Source organism: Dama dama, chromosome 13, assembly GCF_033118175.1.
Source record: "Dama dama isolate Ldn47 chromosome 13, ASM3311817v1, whole genome shotgun sequence".
NCBI lineage: Eukaryota > Metazoa > Chordata > Mammalia > Artiodactyla > Cervidae > Dama > Dama dama.
Window position 1 is genome coordinate 67,319,539 of NC_083693.1, and position 18,798 is coordinate 67,338,336.

Consider the following 18,798-nt stretch of genomic DNA (forward strand, 5'->3'; position numbering starts at 1 on the left):
CACAGCAGAACCCCAGCCATATGTTCTAGGAACATGACTGAGCTCTCCCTGCTGGGAAGGAGGGTTGTCCGAGACCAGGCTCCAATCCAGAAGGCCCTCTCACCTCAGCAGGCTCTCCTCCAGCTGCCTCAAGGCCTTCCATGACTCGGTCAGCTCCTCCAGCTCCCCCTGGACCACAGCAGCCCCCTCCAGAGAAGACGCCTCCATCACCAGCCGGCCGAGTGCTTCCATCACGGGCAGCTGGGCTTCCTTCTCCGGGAATTCAGCCAGCAGCCTCTAAAGGACACACAAACACACACACACACACATACACACACAAAGTCCTGGGGTGGTGGGGTGTCTGCTCCCTAGTATGAGAGCACCGTTTACCACCCTCCGCCCACGAACCTGCCTTTGGGATCCAAGGGAGAGAATAAGCATCTCTGTGGGGAGACTCTTACCTCAACCTCAGCCTCCCAGGACTGGGCATCCCATGGGGCCGTGTCCCCACAGTGGGCCTCCAGCTTCTGTGTGATCACAGAGATCCACTGCCGCAGCTTCAGCAGCTCGTGGTTGAAGGTGCAATGTTCCCGCAGGCTCTGCTGGCGTCCTTCCAGGAGGTCCTGTGGAACAGCCCCGGGGGAACCAGGTTGAAACCCTCGGCTACCCTACCGTGCAGGACCCTCAGCCCTGCCAGAGCTCCAGAGTAAAATGGACCCCAGGACTCCCCAGCCAGCGAGGAACACAAGAGGTTGATCTTCTCTTCTGCACAGCACAAGGAACTGACTCTGGAAAGACCAAGTCTGGTTTAAAGTGCCTCTAAGCCTGTTCTGCTTTTATGGGAAGTACCAAGTCTGGGTGAGGGTGCGGGCAATGAATGCTCTCATCCACCACCAGTGTGGGGTGTAAACTGGTCCAACCACTTGGGAAGACTGTCAGTCGGCGCCTACTAAAGCTGAACACAGGCATCTGTGTGGCACAACCGTTTCACCCCTGCGTGTAACACAACAGGCATGGACTTCACTTTGTGGCTGAATACACTGGGTATATTCTGACTGCCTCCTATGTCTTTGGCCATCTAGAAGCACTTACTTTATTGAAAAGCATTCTTTTATTTTTTCACTGGTGTATAGCTGAATAGGAAATCAACTCTGACTCTTCATGGGCAGGACTGATGCTGAAGCTGAAGCTCCAATACTTTGGCCACCTGATGCAAAGAGCCAGTTCATTGGAAAAGACCCTGATGCTGGGAAGGATGGAAGGTAAGAGGAGAAGGGGGCGACAGAGGATGAGATGGTTGGATGGCATCATTGACTTAGTGGACAGGAGTTTGAGTAAACTCTGGGAGATAGTGGGGGACAGGGGAGCCTGGCGTGCTACAGTCCACGGGGATGAACAACAACAATGTTGATTTACAATGTTTCAGGTGTGATTTCATTAAATTTCTATCAATATAAATATGTATACATCTATGTAGATATCTGTGTATATATACATATTTTTTCTTTTTCAGAGTCTTTTTCCATTATAGGTTATTATTAAGATATTATTTTCTTATCATTTGTTTGCTTTTATCTCTTTTTGATGATAGAAAAAGCATTATATTAAATTTGTAAATCGTGTGGGTAATTTGTACTACCTATGAATTTCAGGATTGCAAAGACAATGTCAGAAATATTTGTTCTTAAAATAGGGCACACAGGGTCCGGAAGGGTGGAAAATCCTGCCTTAAACAAAACGCTTTCCTGAGCTGAGGCTGCCCGAGAGCTGGCTTTGCACACCTGGGGCTCTTGTTACACATGCAGACCCAGGACTTCACCTGAATCAGTGTCGTCAGGGTAGGGCTGGAACAGGCATTCCGCCTTGTCCTCAGGACAGTTTTGAAGGAGCCATCCCACTACCTACACCACCTTGCGGTCCCACCCTTAAAGGGACATCAGTCCAGCACAGACATAAGAAGGATCCGGGGGGCCACCAGAGGGCGCTGCAGACAGAGCTCACGGCCACCAGCACCCAACTTGCAACCGGGCATGAAGGCAGCAATCACCACGGGGGCTCCTGCGTGGGTGCGGCCTGGTCCGTGCTCTGGTCCATGTGCAGAATTGTATGTTTCACTTGTGGACACGTATGTCTGACATGTGGAACCGCATGTTTAACTTGTTGCTGACTCGCTGTCCGTCTACCCATCGGCACTTAAACCCCGGGAAGGCAGGGGCCTCCCTGTCCTGCTCACGCCACCTCCATTCTCAGGACCCAGCATCCTGCCTGGCATACAGGAGGCGCTCAGTCATGAATGAATGAGGGAGGGAAGAAAGGAAGGGAGAAAGAAAAAGAAGGCTTGGAAGGAACGAAGGAAGAAAAGAAGGAGAAAGTCTTCAGGAGGGTCAGACAGATTCCAGGGACCTGGTCTCTGTTAACACAGACCCTCTCCTGGCCCCTTACCTCCAGAGACCTCTGCAGGGCCTGGTGGTCGGCGGAAAGCTGGTCCATTTTGTGCTGGTGGTTAGGGTTCCCCTGGAAGACGGGTCTCATGGCCTCCACCTGAGACCCCAGGTCCATCCCCTCCTCCTGCAGTCCCTGCAGGAGAGGAAGGAATGAGTGGAGCATCCTTTCTCCTTCTTCTCGTAGATGCTGATCAGGGTGGGGACCCCGAATGCGAAAGACTGGGAGGGTTCAGGGATGGCGGATCTCCCCAACTCCATCGGCCACACCACATGGCTGTCTGATGGGCCCACTCTTAAGACTGGTGAGAATTTTTTAAATGATATGAAAATATTCTGCAACACCATGAAAATAAACTGCTAAAGACCAGAAGGTGTCTCTGGGGGACAGACTCATGTCTGGACTCCTACTTGATGACCACCTCTTCTTATGGAGAATCGCATCTCAGCTTTAGTTTTAAAGCCCCGAAATGCATCATTTTTAATACCTTCCAAAGAACACTCCCAGTTATGTATGAGCTGTGCCTGGGATTTAAAAAGATAACTGTTGTTTCATGTGCATTTTAAAAACCAGCAAGCTCCTCACCCAGCCAACAATGATTCATGATCAGCCTACCTACAGTCCATGTGTTTTAAAATATTTATTCTTAATCCTCAAATCACTTATTTAACTGAAGGCCTCTGGCCTCATTAGGAGCACTAGCAAAGTAACTTTAGAAGCAAATATCCATGTTAGACTTTAGGACCACGGAGTAAGCAAAGAGCTTATCATTTTGTTGGGCTCAAGTATCAGCCATTTGGAGGTGCTAAAGGCCTTGCCAAGGCCAGGAACTATCAGGCATACCAGCAGAAATTCAGCTGAGATGAAATTTCAGATCTCAGGGGCCCAGAGGGAATCACAATCTCTGGCTTGGGCTGACTGCCGCTTGGCTGGCCACTAGTACTACAAGGGGGCTGCTTCCGGCACAGCTGAACATCTGAGTGGAGGTGACTTGGGCCAGACGGACCTCTTACCTGCAACCTCAGAAGCTGGGCCTGTTTCTCAGGAAGGTCCCGCCGAAGCCCATTCTCGGCTTGGACCCGGATTTGAAGGTCTGAGAGCTTTTTCTGCAAAGGCTCGAAAGTTGCCCCGAAATCTTTGTGCTGAGCAAGTAAGCTCTGCGGAGACACAACAGGCCGCACACAACTCAGCTTCCCCTCGGTCTCCCTGTGGCACAATCTGGAACTCATAGACTGGCTGCTTTTTCTCCAGTCTTCTCCTGGCCGGCTCCTACTCACTCAGGAACCACCCCCTCCAGGAAGCCTTCCTGGAGTTCTTGAGGGGATCTGATGCCCCTCTGTGAGGATCACTGTGTCCTCACCTAACAATTGTTCTGCTTCTAGAATAGGTGCTGGCAAACTGCATCTCCTACCACATATCCCAAGTCCCACCAGAGGTCTGTGCTTGTAAATAAAGTTTTATTGACATGCAGTCATGCCAATTCATTTACAGTTGATTTCTTGCTACAGCAGCAGAGGTCAGAAGCTCCGACAGAGATCACAGGGCTTGCAGATCCTAAAATGTATGCTCAATATCTGCTCCGTTGAATAAATCAGACCATGCATGTGGGGCTTTCAGCAGGTGCCTGGCCTCTGGACAGTGTCCTAGAGATATCGCTTCGTCACTGTCATCATTCTCAGATGCTTAGCAAATAATTGTTACCTAAAAGAAGAAACTGTCCACAACATCCCATCTTATGTCTTTGATTTTGTGCGGCCATTCAGAAGTGTCCCTAATAAAACTATTAATAGCTTCCCTGAATATTCATTGGAAGGACTGATGCTGAAGCTCCAATACTTTAGCCACCTGATGCAAAGAGCTAACTCACTGGAAAAGTCCCTGATGCTGGGAAAGATTGAAGGCAGAAGGAGAAGGGGGCGACAGAGGATGAGATGGTTGGATGGCATCACTGACTCAATGGATGTCAGTTTGAGCAAGCTCTAGGTGTTGGTGAAGGACAGGGAAGCCTGGTATGCTGCAGTCCATGGGGTTGCAAACAGTCAGACACTACTGAGCAACTGAACAACAATAACAACAAAAATAGCTTCCAGCTCTCTGCTGCTTTAAAGTTTACAAGTGTTTTTCTCTGCATCTTTCCAGCTAACTGGCCCCCAGCTCTCTGCAGAAGACAGTTTGATTTGATGAGTGTAGAAGGGGATTTGGGGGCAGAGGCAGGAGGCAGACAGATGAGAAGGATCCCACCATAATCCTACCCAGATGATCTAGATGAGGGCTCTGAGGTTGTGTGGAGCAGAGGATATGCCCAGGGCCACGCAGTGGCGAGTGGCAGGGCTGGGGTCAGGACACAGGGCTGTGCCCGCAGCGGGGCTGAGCTGAGGGCCAAGACGAGGCTCACCTGCAGTTTGCTCTTCCTCTGCAGAAGGTGGTTGTGCAGCAAGTCTCTGTCCCTCACGGAAGTCGCCACCTGCTCCAGCAGGGCTGTGGCTCTCTCCGGGCCGAAGATGCTGCCCAGCAGGTCTTTCTTCAGCTGCAGCATCGTCAGCTGCTCCTTCAGGCGGGAGCTCTCCATCAGGGCCGCCTGGGGGAGACAAGGCTTCTGTGAACGGGAGAGCAGGATGAAGCTCGGGCAGGAACGCACCTGTTCTGGCTGCACCTGCCCGGGAGGCTGGGCCTCTGTGCTGGTGGCCAAGGAAGCGGTGACTGCAAGGAGAAACAGGCAGGCGGGAAGGTGGCGGGAGGCCCTGAATGTCAGGGTCAGTCTGATCCCCTTCTCACCCCCCACATCCACCTTGTTACCAATCCCGAGCAAGAAGGCTGCCTCCTACGAGTGTCAGAAATCTCTCTCTGCTTCATTGCTCCCACTGACCGTGGTGCACTCTCAGACTTGCTCACTGGGACCCCTGCAGCTCCTGACCATCTGCTGCCTCCCAGTTGCCCCCCAGATCGACTCTACACATTGCAGCCAAACCCAAACTGAACCAGTCTGATCCTCTACTCAATGATTCTCCATCACCGACAACAGAGGGCCATCCCCAAGTTGGTGTGTTGGACATTTTGAATACCAGACCACCTCACCTGTCTCCTGAGAAACCTGAATGTGGGTCAAGAAGCAACAGTCAGAACCTTACATGGAACAAATGACTGGTTCAACACTGGGAAAGGAGTATGTCAAAGCTGTAGATTGTCACCCTGTTTATTTAACTTATATGCAGAGTACATCATGCGAAATCCTGGGCTGGATAAATCACAAGCTGGAATCAAGATTGCCAGGAGAAATGTCAACCACCTCAGATATGCAGATGATACCACTCTAATGGCAGAAAGTGAAGATAAACTAAAAAGCTTCTTGATGAGAGTGAAAGAGGAGAGTGAAAAAACGGACTTAAAACTCAATGTTCAAAAAACTAAGATCATGGCATCTGGTCCCATCACTTCATGGCAAATAGAAGGGGAAAATGTGAAGCAGTGATAGACTTTGTTCTCTTCAGCTCCAAAATCACTGTGGACAGTGACTGCCACCATGAACTTAAAAGACATTTGCTCCTTGGAAGAAAAGCTATTACAAACCTGGACAGCACATTAAAAAGCAGAGACATCACTTTGCCGACAGAAGTCCATATAGTCAAAGCTATGCTATTTCCAGGAGTCACGTATGGATGTGAGAGCTGGACCGTAAAGAAGACTGAGTGCCAAAGAATTGATGCTGTCGAAATGTAGTGTTAGAGAAGACTCTTGAGAGTCCCTTGGACAGCAAGGAGATCAAACCAGTCAGTCCTAAAGGAAATCAACCCTGATTATTCATTGGAAGAACTGATGCTGAAGTTGAAGCTCCAATACTTTAGCCACCTGATGTGAAGAGCTGACTCACTGGAAAAGACCCTGATGCTGAGAAAGATTGAAGGCAGGAGGAGAAGAGAGTGAAGAGGGGATGAGATGGTTAGATGGCATCACTGAGACAATGGACATGAGTTTGAGCAAACTCCAGGAGATAGTGAAGAACAGGGAAGCCTGGCGTGCTGCAGCCCATGGGGTCTCAAAGAGTCGGATACAATTCAGCAACTGAGCAACAACAAAAGGGCCTAGGGGAGCATGATCAGAGAGAATTCAGGAAGGCCTCCCAGAGGAGGTGGCATCTCAGTGGGGTCGTGATGTGCAGGAGCTCATGGGGCAGAGGGAGGACCAATAGGGAACTCCGCAGCCTCATGTAACGGTCAGCCGGCTCCTATGCAAGTAGCCTGAACTCTGCACAGCCCAGGCCCCATCTCCTGCAGGAAGCCTGCCCTGATCACATTCCCAGCTGACACTCACTCTTCCTGCCCCAAAGCCATTTGCCCGACTTCAGGCAACCAGTTGATCAACCAGCTCTTGGAGGTGAACATGTCTTGCTTCTCTCACCGAGGGCTCAGGAGCCTGGAGGCCAAGGGTTTTGTCTTCAGCTGGCCAGAGTCCTTGCACTTGATATCTGATGATGTTACAGAGATACTGAGCTGGGCATGGGGCTGGGAGAGGAAGAAGTAAGACCGCAGCCCAGGTAGGTGACCTGCTGATGACGGTGTGTAGTTTGTGATCAGCCACACAGAGGCCAAGCCTCTTGAGGTAGGCGGCCACCTTCATTTCCTTTTTGCTGGACACAGACACAATATCATGAGGGTGAAAAATTCAGGCTGGAGAGCTGCAATCCTGAGTCTGGATCGCACAATGACTTCAGTGGAGGAGGAAATGGCCACCCACGCCAGTATTCTTGGCCTAGGAAATCCCATGGACAAAGCCTGGCGGGCTACAGTCCCTGGGGTCCCAAGAGTTGGACACAACTTAGTGACTAAACCACCGCCACCACTGACCGGGAGAACCTGGGTAATTCCTAAGCCTCAGTTTCCTCATCGGTAAATGACCAACAGGCACATCCCAGCTCGTGGGGCTGTCACGAGGCTTAAATGCCTAAAACGCATTGAACACAGTGCAGGACCCTCACTGAACGCACAAGAAAAGATAGATCTTCTCAGCCATTATTATTTAACCAGCTGTTCTGGGTTGAATTGTGACCTTCAAAAAAGAAATGGCGGTGGGGGAAAAGGTATGGTAAAGTCTCAACTCCACTACCTTGGAACGCAAGGTATTCTTTGCAAGGTATTCTCTTCTTTGGAGAGAGGGACTTCACAGAGGCAATCGAGTTAAAATGATGTCATTGATTGGTGCCCTTACAGAAAGGGAAGACTTAGATCCAGATGCATGCACAGAGGGAAGAGGTTGTGGAGATCTTTAGGGGGAGGATGGTCACATGATGACAGAGGCAGAGATCAGAGTGGTGGACCTACAAGGCAATGAAGGCCAGCAACTGGCAGGGAACATCAGAAGCTAGAAGAGGCAAAGGAGGAGTCTCCCCTAGAACCACTGGAGACAGCAAGAGCCTCTTGACACGTCAACTTTGGACTTCCAGCTTCCAGAACAGAATGAAGTTCTGTTGTTTTTATTTTAAAGCACCAGTTTTTGGTGCTTTGTTACAGCAGCGGGGAACTAACACACCAGCTACGCCCAGCTTTTGGCCGGAGCTCTGCTGATCCACAGGGCTTCCCTGGTAGCTCAGACGGAAAAGAATACACCTGCAAGGCAGGAGACCTGGGTTCCATCCTTGAATCGGGAAGATCCCCTGGACAAGGGAATGGCTACCCACTCCAGTATTCTTGCCCGGAGAATTCCATGGACAGAGGAGCTGGGAGGGCTACAGTCCATGGGGTCGCAAAGAGTCAGATACGACGGAGCGACTAACACTTTCACTTTCAATCCACAAGCCGCTCTGAGGCTAGATGCAGAAGCTGAGTCGAGAAAAGAGAGGTCCCTAGCAGTCCAGTAGTTGAGACTCTACACTCCCAATGCTTAGGGTATGGGTTCAATTCCTGGCTGGGGAACTCGGGTCCCACATGCTGCATGATGTGGCCAAAAAAGAGAGGGCTGGCAGCTTGAGCCCTGACCTGTGAAATCCCTTCTGCCCAGTTGGGCCGGTGGGAGGGATGCAAGACACACTCCCAACCAACAAACAGACTCCAAAGGTGAATAAGCCAAAGTCCTGGCCCCACGTGTTCCAAGACACTGCTCAGTGAAAGTCCTGCAGGGGGAGTCCTGGGTCCCACTCTGGAACACAGGACCTCTCTCCTGCCTCAAGAAGGTCCCAGTTTGCTTTCTGCCCCAGTGGGAAGGACAGGAGGAAATATCCTGACACAGCAGGGAGGGTTAGACAGGCCTGGGTCAAAGCCAGCCGTCACTTAATGCTTGCGTTAACCTCAAGCAAGTGGCTCCTCAACAGTCAAATGATAAGAATCGTTCTGCTTGTTTCACAAAGCTGTTTCCAGAAGCCAAAGTGAAAACAGGGCTGAGAACGTTAGCCAAGACTCTATAACCCACCATTCTGGCCCCAGCTCTGCTTCTCTTGAGCAGCCAGACCTTGAACACGTTCTCTCACTTCTCCCTGGCCCGGATCCCTCATCAGTAAAATGAGGAGAATGGTAGCAACGGAAATAAAAATCAGTGTACATACATAAATGTACATTCATTATGACAATGAAAATTGAAAACAACCTCAACAATCTAATTGTGGCTACTTAAAAAAATAAAGAAGGGCATGCCCCCAAATGGAATATTCTGCATCCATTTAAAGTGATTTATTGAGCCATGCTATTGAACCATTTTAAAGGATGCTGAGAAAAAGCTCAGATGTGTCAACTGAAAATATCAGGACACACAGCCATATATCATGAGCCCAATACACCAGTGAGGATGCACGCCGGCAATGCTGGCAGCCACCCTGGGACCATGAAGGCAGATGCAGTTTAGAGCTGGAAAGAGCCTGGGTTCTGGAAGATACCACTGAACCACCAGGCCAGCTCTGGGACCAGCAGAAAGTCTCTGTGCTTTCACTCAACACTGTCCGGTTTTCTGCCACTTGTCACTTGCATCCCAACTGGTACACAGTAAAGGTAGCGGCCTGGCATCCTCCGACTTCCAGCAGAGCACTGTCTGCAGCAGGGTCAGCAAGAGAACGGGCGTGGGCAGGTCAGGACAGAGCCCTGGGGCCACACCAGGAACCAGGCTTCGCCTTCCCTCCACGAACTGAGGGTGACTTTTGCTCCTGATAATTACAAGTGTGCTCTTGGGACTCACTGGACTGCTACAAGGAGCTCTACCCAGAAACCCAGAGGCCTAAGAGATACGTCCTTCCCTGCGGGGGTGGCCGAAATGCCATGCTTGGCCAGTGGTCTCCCCCAGGGGCACCCACCATCCCTCCCGACAGAACCAGGCTTACCTCGATCTGCGGCAGGAAGGTGTGGATGGAGGGCGGGTCTGGCAGGCTGGCGGTGACATCCAGGAGTCTCTGGGCCAGCTCCCTCCACAGCTGCAGGTCCTGGAGGTGCCGCTGGAAACGCTGCCATAGCTCCGTGGCCACGGCGTTGCGCAGTCTGCTGCTCTTGGCCTTCATTCTGTGAGCACAGAGGAGGGGGCACCGAGAGAGGAGAGAGTGGATCAGTCCAGGGGTGAGGCCTTCCCCCTGGACCCCCAGAGCACCCGTGTACATAGCACCTTCCTATTCCATAGACTGCCGGGGTGTCCAGGGGACCCTGAGGCCCAGGCTTTCCAGATAAAAGTGCACTGGAGGTAACCAATCCTTCAATAGACTTGCAGCCCAGTTTCCAGACCAGGGAAAGAAACAAACCTCGAAAAGGATATGTGGAGGCCTCAGACTCAGACTGCCTGCCCCCGACACCTCACAAAAGCAAACAAAATCCCTTCTTGAGTAAGATGCCATTACACTAGGCCCAAATAATTCCTACAGATAATTTTTCAAATATAATGCTCATTGTGTACCACAGGGAACTATATCCAATAACTTGTAATAGTCTGCAACGAGAAGAATCTGAAAAAGGATAGATATATATGTGTAACTGAATCACTTAGCTGTACCCCTGGAAACTAACAAAATACTATAAATCAACTACACATGCCACGCGCACTAAGTCGCTTCAGTTGTGTCTGACTCTTTGCAACCCTATGGACTGTTCCTCGCCAGGCTCCTCTGTCCATGGGATTCTCCAGGCAAGAAAACTGAAGTGGGTTGCAGTACCCTCCTCCAGGGGATCTTTCTGACCCAGGGATTGAATCTGTATCTCCTGCATTGCAGGTGGATTCTTTCCCACTAGCACCACCTGGAAAGCCCGTATGTATATACATAAGTATATATAGAATGTCTAGCACCCAGTCCTAAATAACCAGCACCTGCCCCCTCAACAAGAGCAGCGAAGGAGAGGGAGACCTCAGCCACCCTGTCCCCCTGCCCACTAGCACCCTGGGGGCAACGAGGTCCCAGCTCTGGATGTACAGAAGGGTGGCTGGGGGGAGAGACACCCAGCAAGGCAGGAGCTCCCTGAGTTCCTTCTTGAGGAACCTCCTGCATCAGACAGGGATGAGGATGCTGCAGAGACGGGGGTGCTTCTCAGGTGGTTCAGTGGTAAACAAACAAACAAAACCCCACCTGCCAATGCAGGAGTTGCAAGTTCGATCCCTGGGTGGGGAAGGTCCCCTGCAGAAGGAAGTGGCAACCTACTTCAGTATTCCTGTCTGGGAAATCCCACGGATAGAGGAGGCTGGCGGGCTACAGTCCACGGGGTCGCAAAGAGTCAGACATGACTAAGCAACTAAAACAGCACAGAAGTGGGGATGGCTGGGCTGTGTTCCAAACCCCTCTGAGCCTCACGTAGTAAAAGCAGGCACCGATTCCAAATTCAAACTGTGCCCAGTGCCACACAGGGTGGATATTTGATCCGCTGGTCTTTGCTGAGCTAAGAGGCTTGAGCCCCGACTGTGCCCAAGCCCATGGGCTGAGGGGAGGTAGAAGCTGGCCTGAAGTCGGGTCCAGGTGCTTCCATCAGCACCGCCAGCAGGTGGGGGCGTGATGCTGGCCTAGTGGGAAGCCCTCCCCTTGGACCATTACACAGGAGACCCGTCTCTGGTGCAAAGCTGCACAGGGAGACTGAATGGAAATCAGTGAAAAGGCCAGTGAGCACAGGGAAAAGTAAAGTTCAGGTCTCTCTCTGGAGCGCAGAATGCAAAATATTACAGAGAGGGGTCAGCACCTGAGCCCGGGGAGACCCTACAACAGCCAGTCACTGAGAGGAGCAAGAGTTGCTGGTTATCAGGCAGCTAGAAGGCACAAGCCCGCTGCAGCTGGTGTCAGACGGGCAGAGGCCCCTGAGCGTGCGGTCCAGGCCCGCCCTCGGCCCGCCCGGTACCTCTGGTACTCCTGGATGGCCGCGACCACGCTGTCCGAGAGTGGCTGTGGGTCCTGGGGGGAGACGAGGAGCTCCTTCAGCTGGGCTTGCAGCCGGTCCACCCGCGGCTCCTCGGCGGCCAGGGCCGCCCGGGTCGCCTGCAGCAACAGATGACGCCGAGGGGGTGAGGTTCTGAGACAGCAGGGGGCTGAATGTGGGCTGTGCGGGCGGGCCAGCCTGGGGAACACAGTCCCCCAGGGCGGTGACGGGGGCTCCCAGAGCTCGGCCCCTGCGCCCCCTGCTCCCGCTCTGTGACCCCAAATAATGTTGACTCTTGATGAGCGGGTCTTTCTCATCGCCTACCTCACCATGTGGCCATGGACTGGCACCGAATCACACAGATAACTAACATCTAGGGAACCCGGACAATGTGCTCAGGGCTCTGGGGTCCCCTTCACTCAAGCCTCGCCATGATCCTGGAGGGCAGTTCTCTGTGTCTCCATTTTATACACAAGGAATCTCTGGCTAAGCGTTTTCTCACAGTTGCGGAGCTGGGAAACGGTGGACCTGATGTCGGAGCTGACCCCTCTGACACTTCCCACCTTATCTAAAGGAAACAGTGATCTAAAGATGCTTTGTGAGACTTCCCTGGTGGTCCAGTGGCTAAGACTCCACGCTCCCAATGAAGGGGAGCCTGGGTTCAACCCCTGGTCAGGGAACTAGATCCCACAAGCTGAAATTAAAATAGAAAAAGATCCTGCATGCCACAATGAAGACTGAAGATCCCGCATGCCACAACTACAAATAAATTTTTTTTAAAGGTGATTTGCAGATGCAGTTATTGTTGTCGGGAAGTCAACAGGATATTTCCACCCAGCAACTCCGAACCACGCCACTCAACCATTTGAGTGCAGGCATGCTAAGTTGCTTTAGTCATGTCTGACTCTGCGACGCTATGGACTACAGCCTGCCAGGCTCCCCTGTCCATGGGATTCTCCAGGCAAGAATACTCGAGTGGGTTGCCATGTCCTCCTCCAGGGGATCTTCCTGATCCAGGGATTGAACCCGAATCTCTGTGTCTCTCCAGCACTGGCAGACAGGTTCTTTACCACTAGCACCACCTGGGAAGCCCCGATCGCGTTTAGATGCAACCTTTTCCTGCTGTCCCAGGAAGTGATGAGTTTCACCTTGATCTTGACTCTTGCAGGGCCCACACTCAGCAGGAGGCAGGGTGGGGAAGTGGAAAGCGAATGGGCTCTGGCAGGACACTGGCTGGCCTGAGAACCCACTTCCCGGCTGCCATGGTAACAGGGAGCCGCCACCATTGTCAGGCACTGAGTACAGAGCAGGAGTGCTTCTTACTATGTAAGTGCTAACTTAAGAAGAAAACTCCTCTCCTAAGTTCTGAAATTCCCTTTCACTGATTTCCAGTTAGTCATATCTTAGTCATAACTGACACCTGAATCGGGAGGGGCAGACAGCGCCTGTAGGAATGTGTTCAGCCTCCTGCTTCAGGAAAGGCCTCCTGAATCATAACCAGGCACAGAGCTCCCCTGGTAGCTCAGCTGGTAAAGAATCCCCCTGCAATGCGGGAGACCTGGGTTCGATCCCTGGGTTGGGAAGATCCTCTGGAGAAGGGAACGGCTGCCCACTCCAGTATTCTGGCCTGGAGAATTCCATGGACAGAGGAGCCTGGCAGGCTACATAGTCCATGAGGTCGCAGTCAGACACGACTGAGCGGCTTGCACAGACAGGTGACTGTCAGGACAGGGGAGTGTTGCTGGGGCTTTCCAGAACTTACTCTCCCCCGCACCTGCCGAGTTTGCACCCTTTGACCTTGTCCTTCACCTAGAGCTCCTAGTAAAAGCCGTACACTCCCTGAGTGCCGATTCTCTGCTGTTCTGAGCACTCTTTGTCTTCACACATTCATAAGGAATGTGGGAGGCAGGTCCTGTTATCATCACGTCCATGTCACGTTTAACCGAGATTAAAGCAATTTTTCCCAAAGTCAGCGAGTTGGCAAGGAGAGAAGCCAAGATTTGAACCCGGGCAGTCTGATCCACAAGTCCTCGCCCTTCACCGCTGCACCACCCCACCCCTACCCTGTGACGAGGAGGACAATCCCACAGAGGATGCAATTCCCACCGTGGTACCAAGTTGACCCTTGAGGTGAATCTGGTCTCCTGCAAGGCTGAGTGATGCTAAAGTGTGTGTGTACATTGCTTCTATCTATACACAAATATGTCTACATATAAGCAATATTAGAAGGAAGAGAAAAAAACAGAACAGTTTGGAGTGGAGGTAAGGCCTGAGGGCTTTTCTTTTAGGTATTTCTCCTAATGGAACTGATGAGCTAGCCTGTTGATGTAATAAGTAAAGAAAGGAGTGGTGTCAATCCTTATTTGAAAAATTTCTCTGTCCTCAAGCCAAACCTCTCGCGAGTGTGCACGAGGGTGGGTGTGCACAGGGGCAGGGTGCTCTGATCGGATGTCGTGTCTGGGTTGGAACCCACTCCGCCCTCCAGGACAGGCGTCGTCTGCTTGGCCTCTTCAGAGCTCCTGCTGTGTCTGCACCTCATCTTCCCTACACTGAGATCCTTCCCTCTGATGTCACAGTCCCTGCTCTGTGCTCAGAAAGTGTCCCCCCACATCCTACTATCAGGCACGGAAATGACAAACTTGGAGCCAACACACTTATTTACCCACCAATTTACCATGTCATCTTGGGGATGTTGAGGGGAAAAAAAATTATCTCTAGGCCTCAGTTTCCTCATCTGGAAAATGGATACAAGCACTCAATTTTTCTACTATACTCAGGGAACTTAGATGATCCAAAATCAATAAAACCAGAACAAGTGTGTTTGAGACTTAGCATGATCTTTCCACTACGTGGAGGAGCTCCAAGTGGGGCTGCCTTGAGGCACACACAGCACCTGGATCATCCTGTGGTGTCACCAAACTCTGCTTACCGAGTTGAGTCTCCAGCGGGCCACCAGCTCATCCTCGGTTGCTGCCTTGGCCGTGGTCCCCAGGCCCTCCTCCGCCAGTCTCTGAAGGTCCTTCTTGAACTCTGCCAGCTCGGCTTCCAGCCGCCCCCTCTGCTGCTCGCAGGCTCCCTTGGACTTGACCAGGTCCCGCAACCTGCCCTCCTCCTCCTCCCAGAGCCCACGCAGCTTCTCCAGAACGTCCCGCATCTCTTCTAGGTCTCTGGTGATCTTCTCCGCACCCAGAGGAGAGGTGTTCTGGATGACCCCCACAGCCTGCTGTTGCAGCCTCTTCAAGGATTCCTCACCCTTAGGAAAATCATTGGCAATGCCCTAAAGCGGGGAGAGGATGGGGAAAAAAAACATGAGGGGAAAAGGAAAACATTTGCTGCATTTCCCAAGGCCCCTGGGAACATCATGCCAAGTGCTAATTCCTATTGCTGGGCTGGAGCCTGGGCACCTTTCCAAGGGGTGGACTGTCTGCCTTTATAACATTAAGGATGTAATTCCCTTCCCATGTCATTTACAAGCTATTTGATTAAGTCAAAGGGAAAGTCTCTGTTGGATATGTCTCTATTTTCAACACTCTCTGACATCTGTTAACCTTCCTATTTTAAATTTTTACGTATTTCTTTATTTTTGACTGCCTCATGCAGCATGCAGGATCTTCGTTCACCGACCAGGGATGGAACCCATGCCTCCTACATTGGGAGTGTGGAGTCTTTAACCAATGGACCTGCAGTGAAGTCCCTAATCTTCATTTTTAACAAAGACAGAGGCAGCCTCAGGCTTGGAGCCTTCAGCTGGCAAAAGTACAGACCTAAATAGAACCTAACGACCCCATCTGGCATCATTACATATATTTATATAGTTATCTACTAATTATGAATGAGAACTGGTATTTCATTCATAACAATGATGTAACCTTTCATTTAAAATAAATGTTCATCAACTTTTAACTTTAAAAATATAAACACTTTTATAAAACTTCCTAAATAAACACTTTTAAGTCTGGTTTACTTGAAAATACCTTCAAAATCTTTTTTTCATTTTTTATTGAAGTGTAATTTACATGGAGTAAAATACAGGCAGTCTCTGACTTAAAATGGTTCGACTTAACAATGTTTTGACTTTACGATGGCATGAGAGTAATATGCATTCAGCAGAAATCTCACTTTGAATTTTGATCCTTTCCAGGCTAGTGATAAGTAGCACGATGCTCTCTCATGATGCTGGGCAGTGGCAATGAGTGTAAACCAATCTATTTTTCACTTTCACTGTAGTATTCAATAAATTACTTGAGATATTCAATACTCGATCATAAAGCAGGCTTCGTGTTAGAAGGTTTTAGGCGAATGGAAGTGTTCTAAACACACTTAAGGTAGGCTGGGCTAAGCTATGATGCTTCGTAGGTTAGGTATATTAAATGTATTTTCAGTTTACAGTATTTTCAACTAATGATGGACTCATCCGAATGCAGCCACACTGTAAGTTGAGGAAATCTAGGCAGCTCTTGAGTGTTACTGTTCAAAGAGTTTTGAGAAATACACATACTCATGAAGTCCACATTGTTATCAAAATACAGAGGATGTCTAACATCCCAGAAGATTCTAGAACTTCACCTAGTTGAAATCATAGAATAAGTTAACTTTTGAAACTGGCTTCTTTCACTCAGTATGTTTTTAGATTCTTCTACGTTGTCATGTATATCAGCATTTTATTCCTTTTTACTGACAAATATGCCTTTGTACCTGCTTCCCAGGTGGCAGAGTGGTAAAGAACCTGCCTGCCATTGCAGGAGACATGAGAGACATGGGTTTGATGACTAGGTTGGGAAGATCCCCTGGAGTAGGAAATGGCAACCCACTCCAGTATTCTTGCCTGGAGAAAACCAAACAAATGATACAGATGCTGTGGAACTGTGGCAAAAATTATACAGTGGTCCTGGCACTATTGAAGAGAATCTCCCCACTCACTTTATAGTGGAAGTCAGAGCACATTTGAGGTCATGGAAGTCAGATAGGCCAGAGTGGACCCAGCTTCTCCCCACTGCAGGTTCCGTGCCTGCACCAGGGTTCCTTATGCTCACATACTGACAAGTGAGGTCAGATAATGCTTTGCTGTCGGGGGCTGCCCCGGCCCCATCCTAGTAAATAAAGCCTAACAGAGACCCACCAGCCCTGAGCACCCTTCCCTCCTCCGGCGGAGACTCGCGGTGGGTCACCTGCAGCGCCGAGAGACGGTCCTGGATGCTCAGCCGGCACTTGCGCCCCATGCAGCCATGCACCCGCTCCACCACCGCCTTCAGCCACAGCTGGAACTCGTCCACGCTCGCCTGGAAACACTCATGCTCCCGGGTCACCTGCTCCAGCAGGTCCACTCTGTCCTGTGGGAGGGGAGGAGAAAGTCATGAGGGTCCCCAGCCCAGGCTGCCAGGCTGTCACTGGCTTCCCAGGCCTGACTCTGTGTGTGTGTGTGTGTGTGTGTGTGTGTGTGTGTGCGTGCCCAGGCCTGACTCTGTGTGTGTGTGTGTGTGTAGGGAGCATGTGATGCAACTCACCCTCAACACTTTTGCTGGACACAAAGATGCCAGACACTCCTCTCTGCCTTATTAGCTACCAGCCAAGACACTCTTGGCTTTGCAGACCACAGCATGTCAACGCTGGGTCTGTCAACCACACAGCTGGCTCTTTTTCCTGCCATGTCCTTGGAATGGGGCTGTGGCAACAACTACATGCGAAGAGCTGACTCATCGGAAAAGACCCTGATGCTAGGAATGATCGAGAGCAAGAGGAGGAGGGGGTGACAGCAGATGAGATGGTGGGATGGCATCACCAACTCAATGGACATGAGTTTGAGCAAACTCCTGGAGGTGGTGAAGGACAGGGAAGCCTGGCGTGCTGCAGTCCACGGGGTCGCAAAGAGTCGGACACGACTGAGCGACTGAACAACTACATATCACTACCATCTGAGCACTTACCAAGGCACCAGAGCTGCCCTGAGAACTCTGTGTACATGATCACTACTGCACGTTTCAGACTCCAGAATCACTGCTCAGGCCCAGAAGGTGGCAGACTCTTTCTTTCTGGCAGAGGGTAGATACCCTGGTGTTAGCCGGCCACATGGTTTCTGTTGCAACTTTTCAACCACTTATGTGCTAGTTATTTTGCAGGACACAAGTAGCCACAGGCAAACACATAAAGAAGGGCTGTATGCCAGTCAAGTGACTCATGAACGCTAAAGTTTGAACTTCCTACCATTTTCACAATGTCATGAAATATTCTGTTTTACTTTTCCCCCAATCACTGAAAAATATAAAAACTCATTTTGGTTCACAGGTCATAAAAATGCCAGGCGTTAGGCTGGCTTGAGTCCACGTGCCAGAGTTTGCTGACCTCACCTCTCAGCCACAGGGCCAGGCCGTGTTCAGGAAGGTCCTGACCTTCTACGATGCTAAGTCAACAATTCTCAACTGGGAAGGGTAGATAGACACGTGTATTTGAATAACCTCCCTGGCTATCTGTATGTGCCTTCTCTTCCCATGGAGAAGCTCCTCACCAAGTCTAGAAATACTGGTTCATTTAAACCTTTAAAAAAAATATGTTTTATTAAGATAGTCTCTAGCTATTTAAGCATGGCTGTGTGTGTTCTCAGCCATGCACGACTCTTTGCAGCCCCATGGACTGCAGCCCATCAGGCTCCTCTGCCCATGGAATTTTTTCAAGCAAGAATGCTGGAGTAGGTAGCCATTTCCTCCTCCAGGGTGTCTTCCTGACTTAGGGATGGAACCCATCTTGCATCTCCTATGTTGGCAGGCGAGTTCCTTACCACTAGTGCCACCTGGGAAGCCCCATTTAAATCTTTGCAACTACCATAACAAGTGAGAAATAATATCCCCATTTCGGGAATGGGGAAATCAAGGCACAAGATCAAGTCTTTCAGTAAAGAGCTGAGAATTCTCTTACTTATGGGAGTGAGGCTCAGAACTTCAACATTAGCGTTTGGCGGATGGGAGACGGGGCCGCTTGAATTCTGAAAGTGGACCGAGGCACAGTGACAGGCTCTTTCACGTTTCCCTTGCTGGCTCCTCCTCCTCCCAGGGTTATTTGCATCCACCAGCATCCTTCCCAGCTTCTT

The 18,798-nt window shown here is 50.6% G+C and overlaps 1 protein-coding gene across 1 annotated transcript in view; it reads right to left on the reverse strand.

Moving 5' to 3' along the window:
* The window catches only part of SYNE3 (spectrin repeat containing nuclear envelope family member 3), a 106,018-nt gene that overhangs the window by 29,608 nt on the left and 57,612 nt on the right, over nt 1-18,798 (reverse strand). The window contains exons 5-13 of the mRNA XM_061159373.1: nt 16,886-17,047; nt 14,647-14,994; nt 11,700-11,836; nt 9,719-9,893; nt 4,817-4,999; nt 3,435-3,578; nt 2,422-2,556; nt 441-602; nt 104-276 (exon numbers count right to left, since the gene is read on the reverse strand). Of these exons, the coding sequence (XP_061015356.1) occupies nt 104-276; nt 441-602; nt 2,422-2,556; nt 3,435-3,578; nt 4,817-4,999; nt 9,719-9,893; nt 11,700-11,836; nt 14,647-14,994; nt 16,886-17,047 (1,619 nt within the window). The remainder of the gene's footprint in view (nt 1-103; nt 277-440; nt 603-2,421; nt 2,557-3,434; nt 3,579-4,816; nt 5,000-9,718; nt 9,894-11,699; nt 11,837-14,646; nt 14,995-16,885; nt 17,048-18,798) is intronic.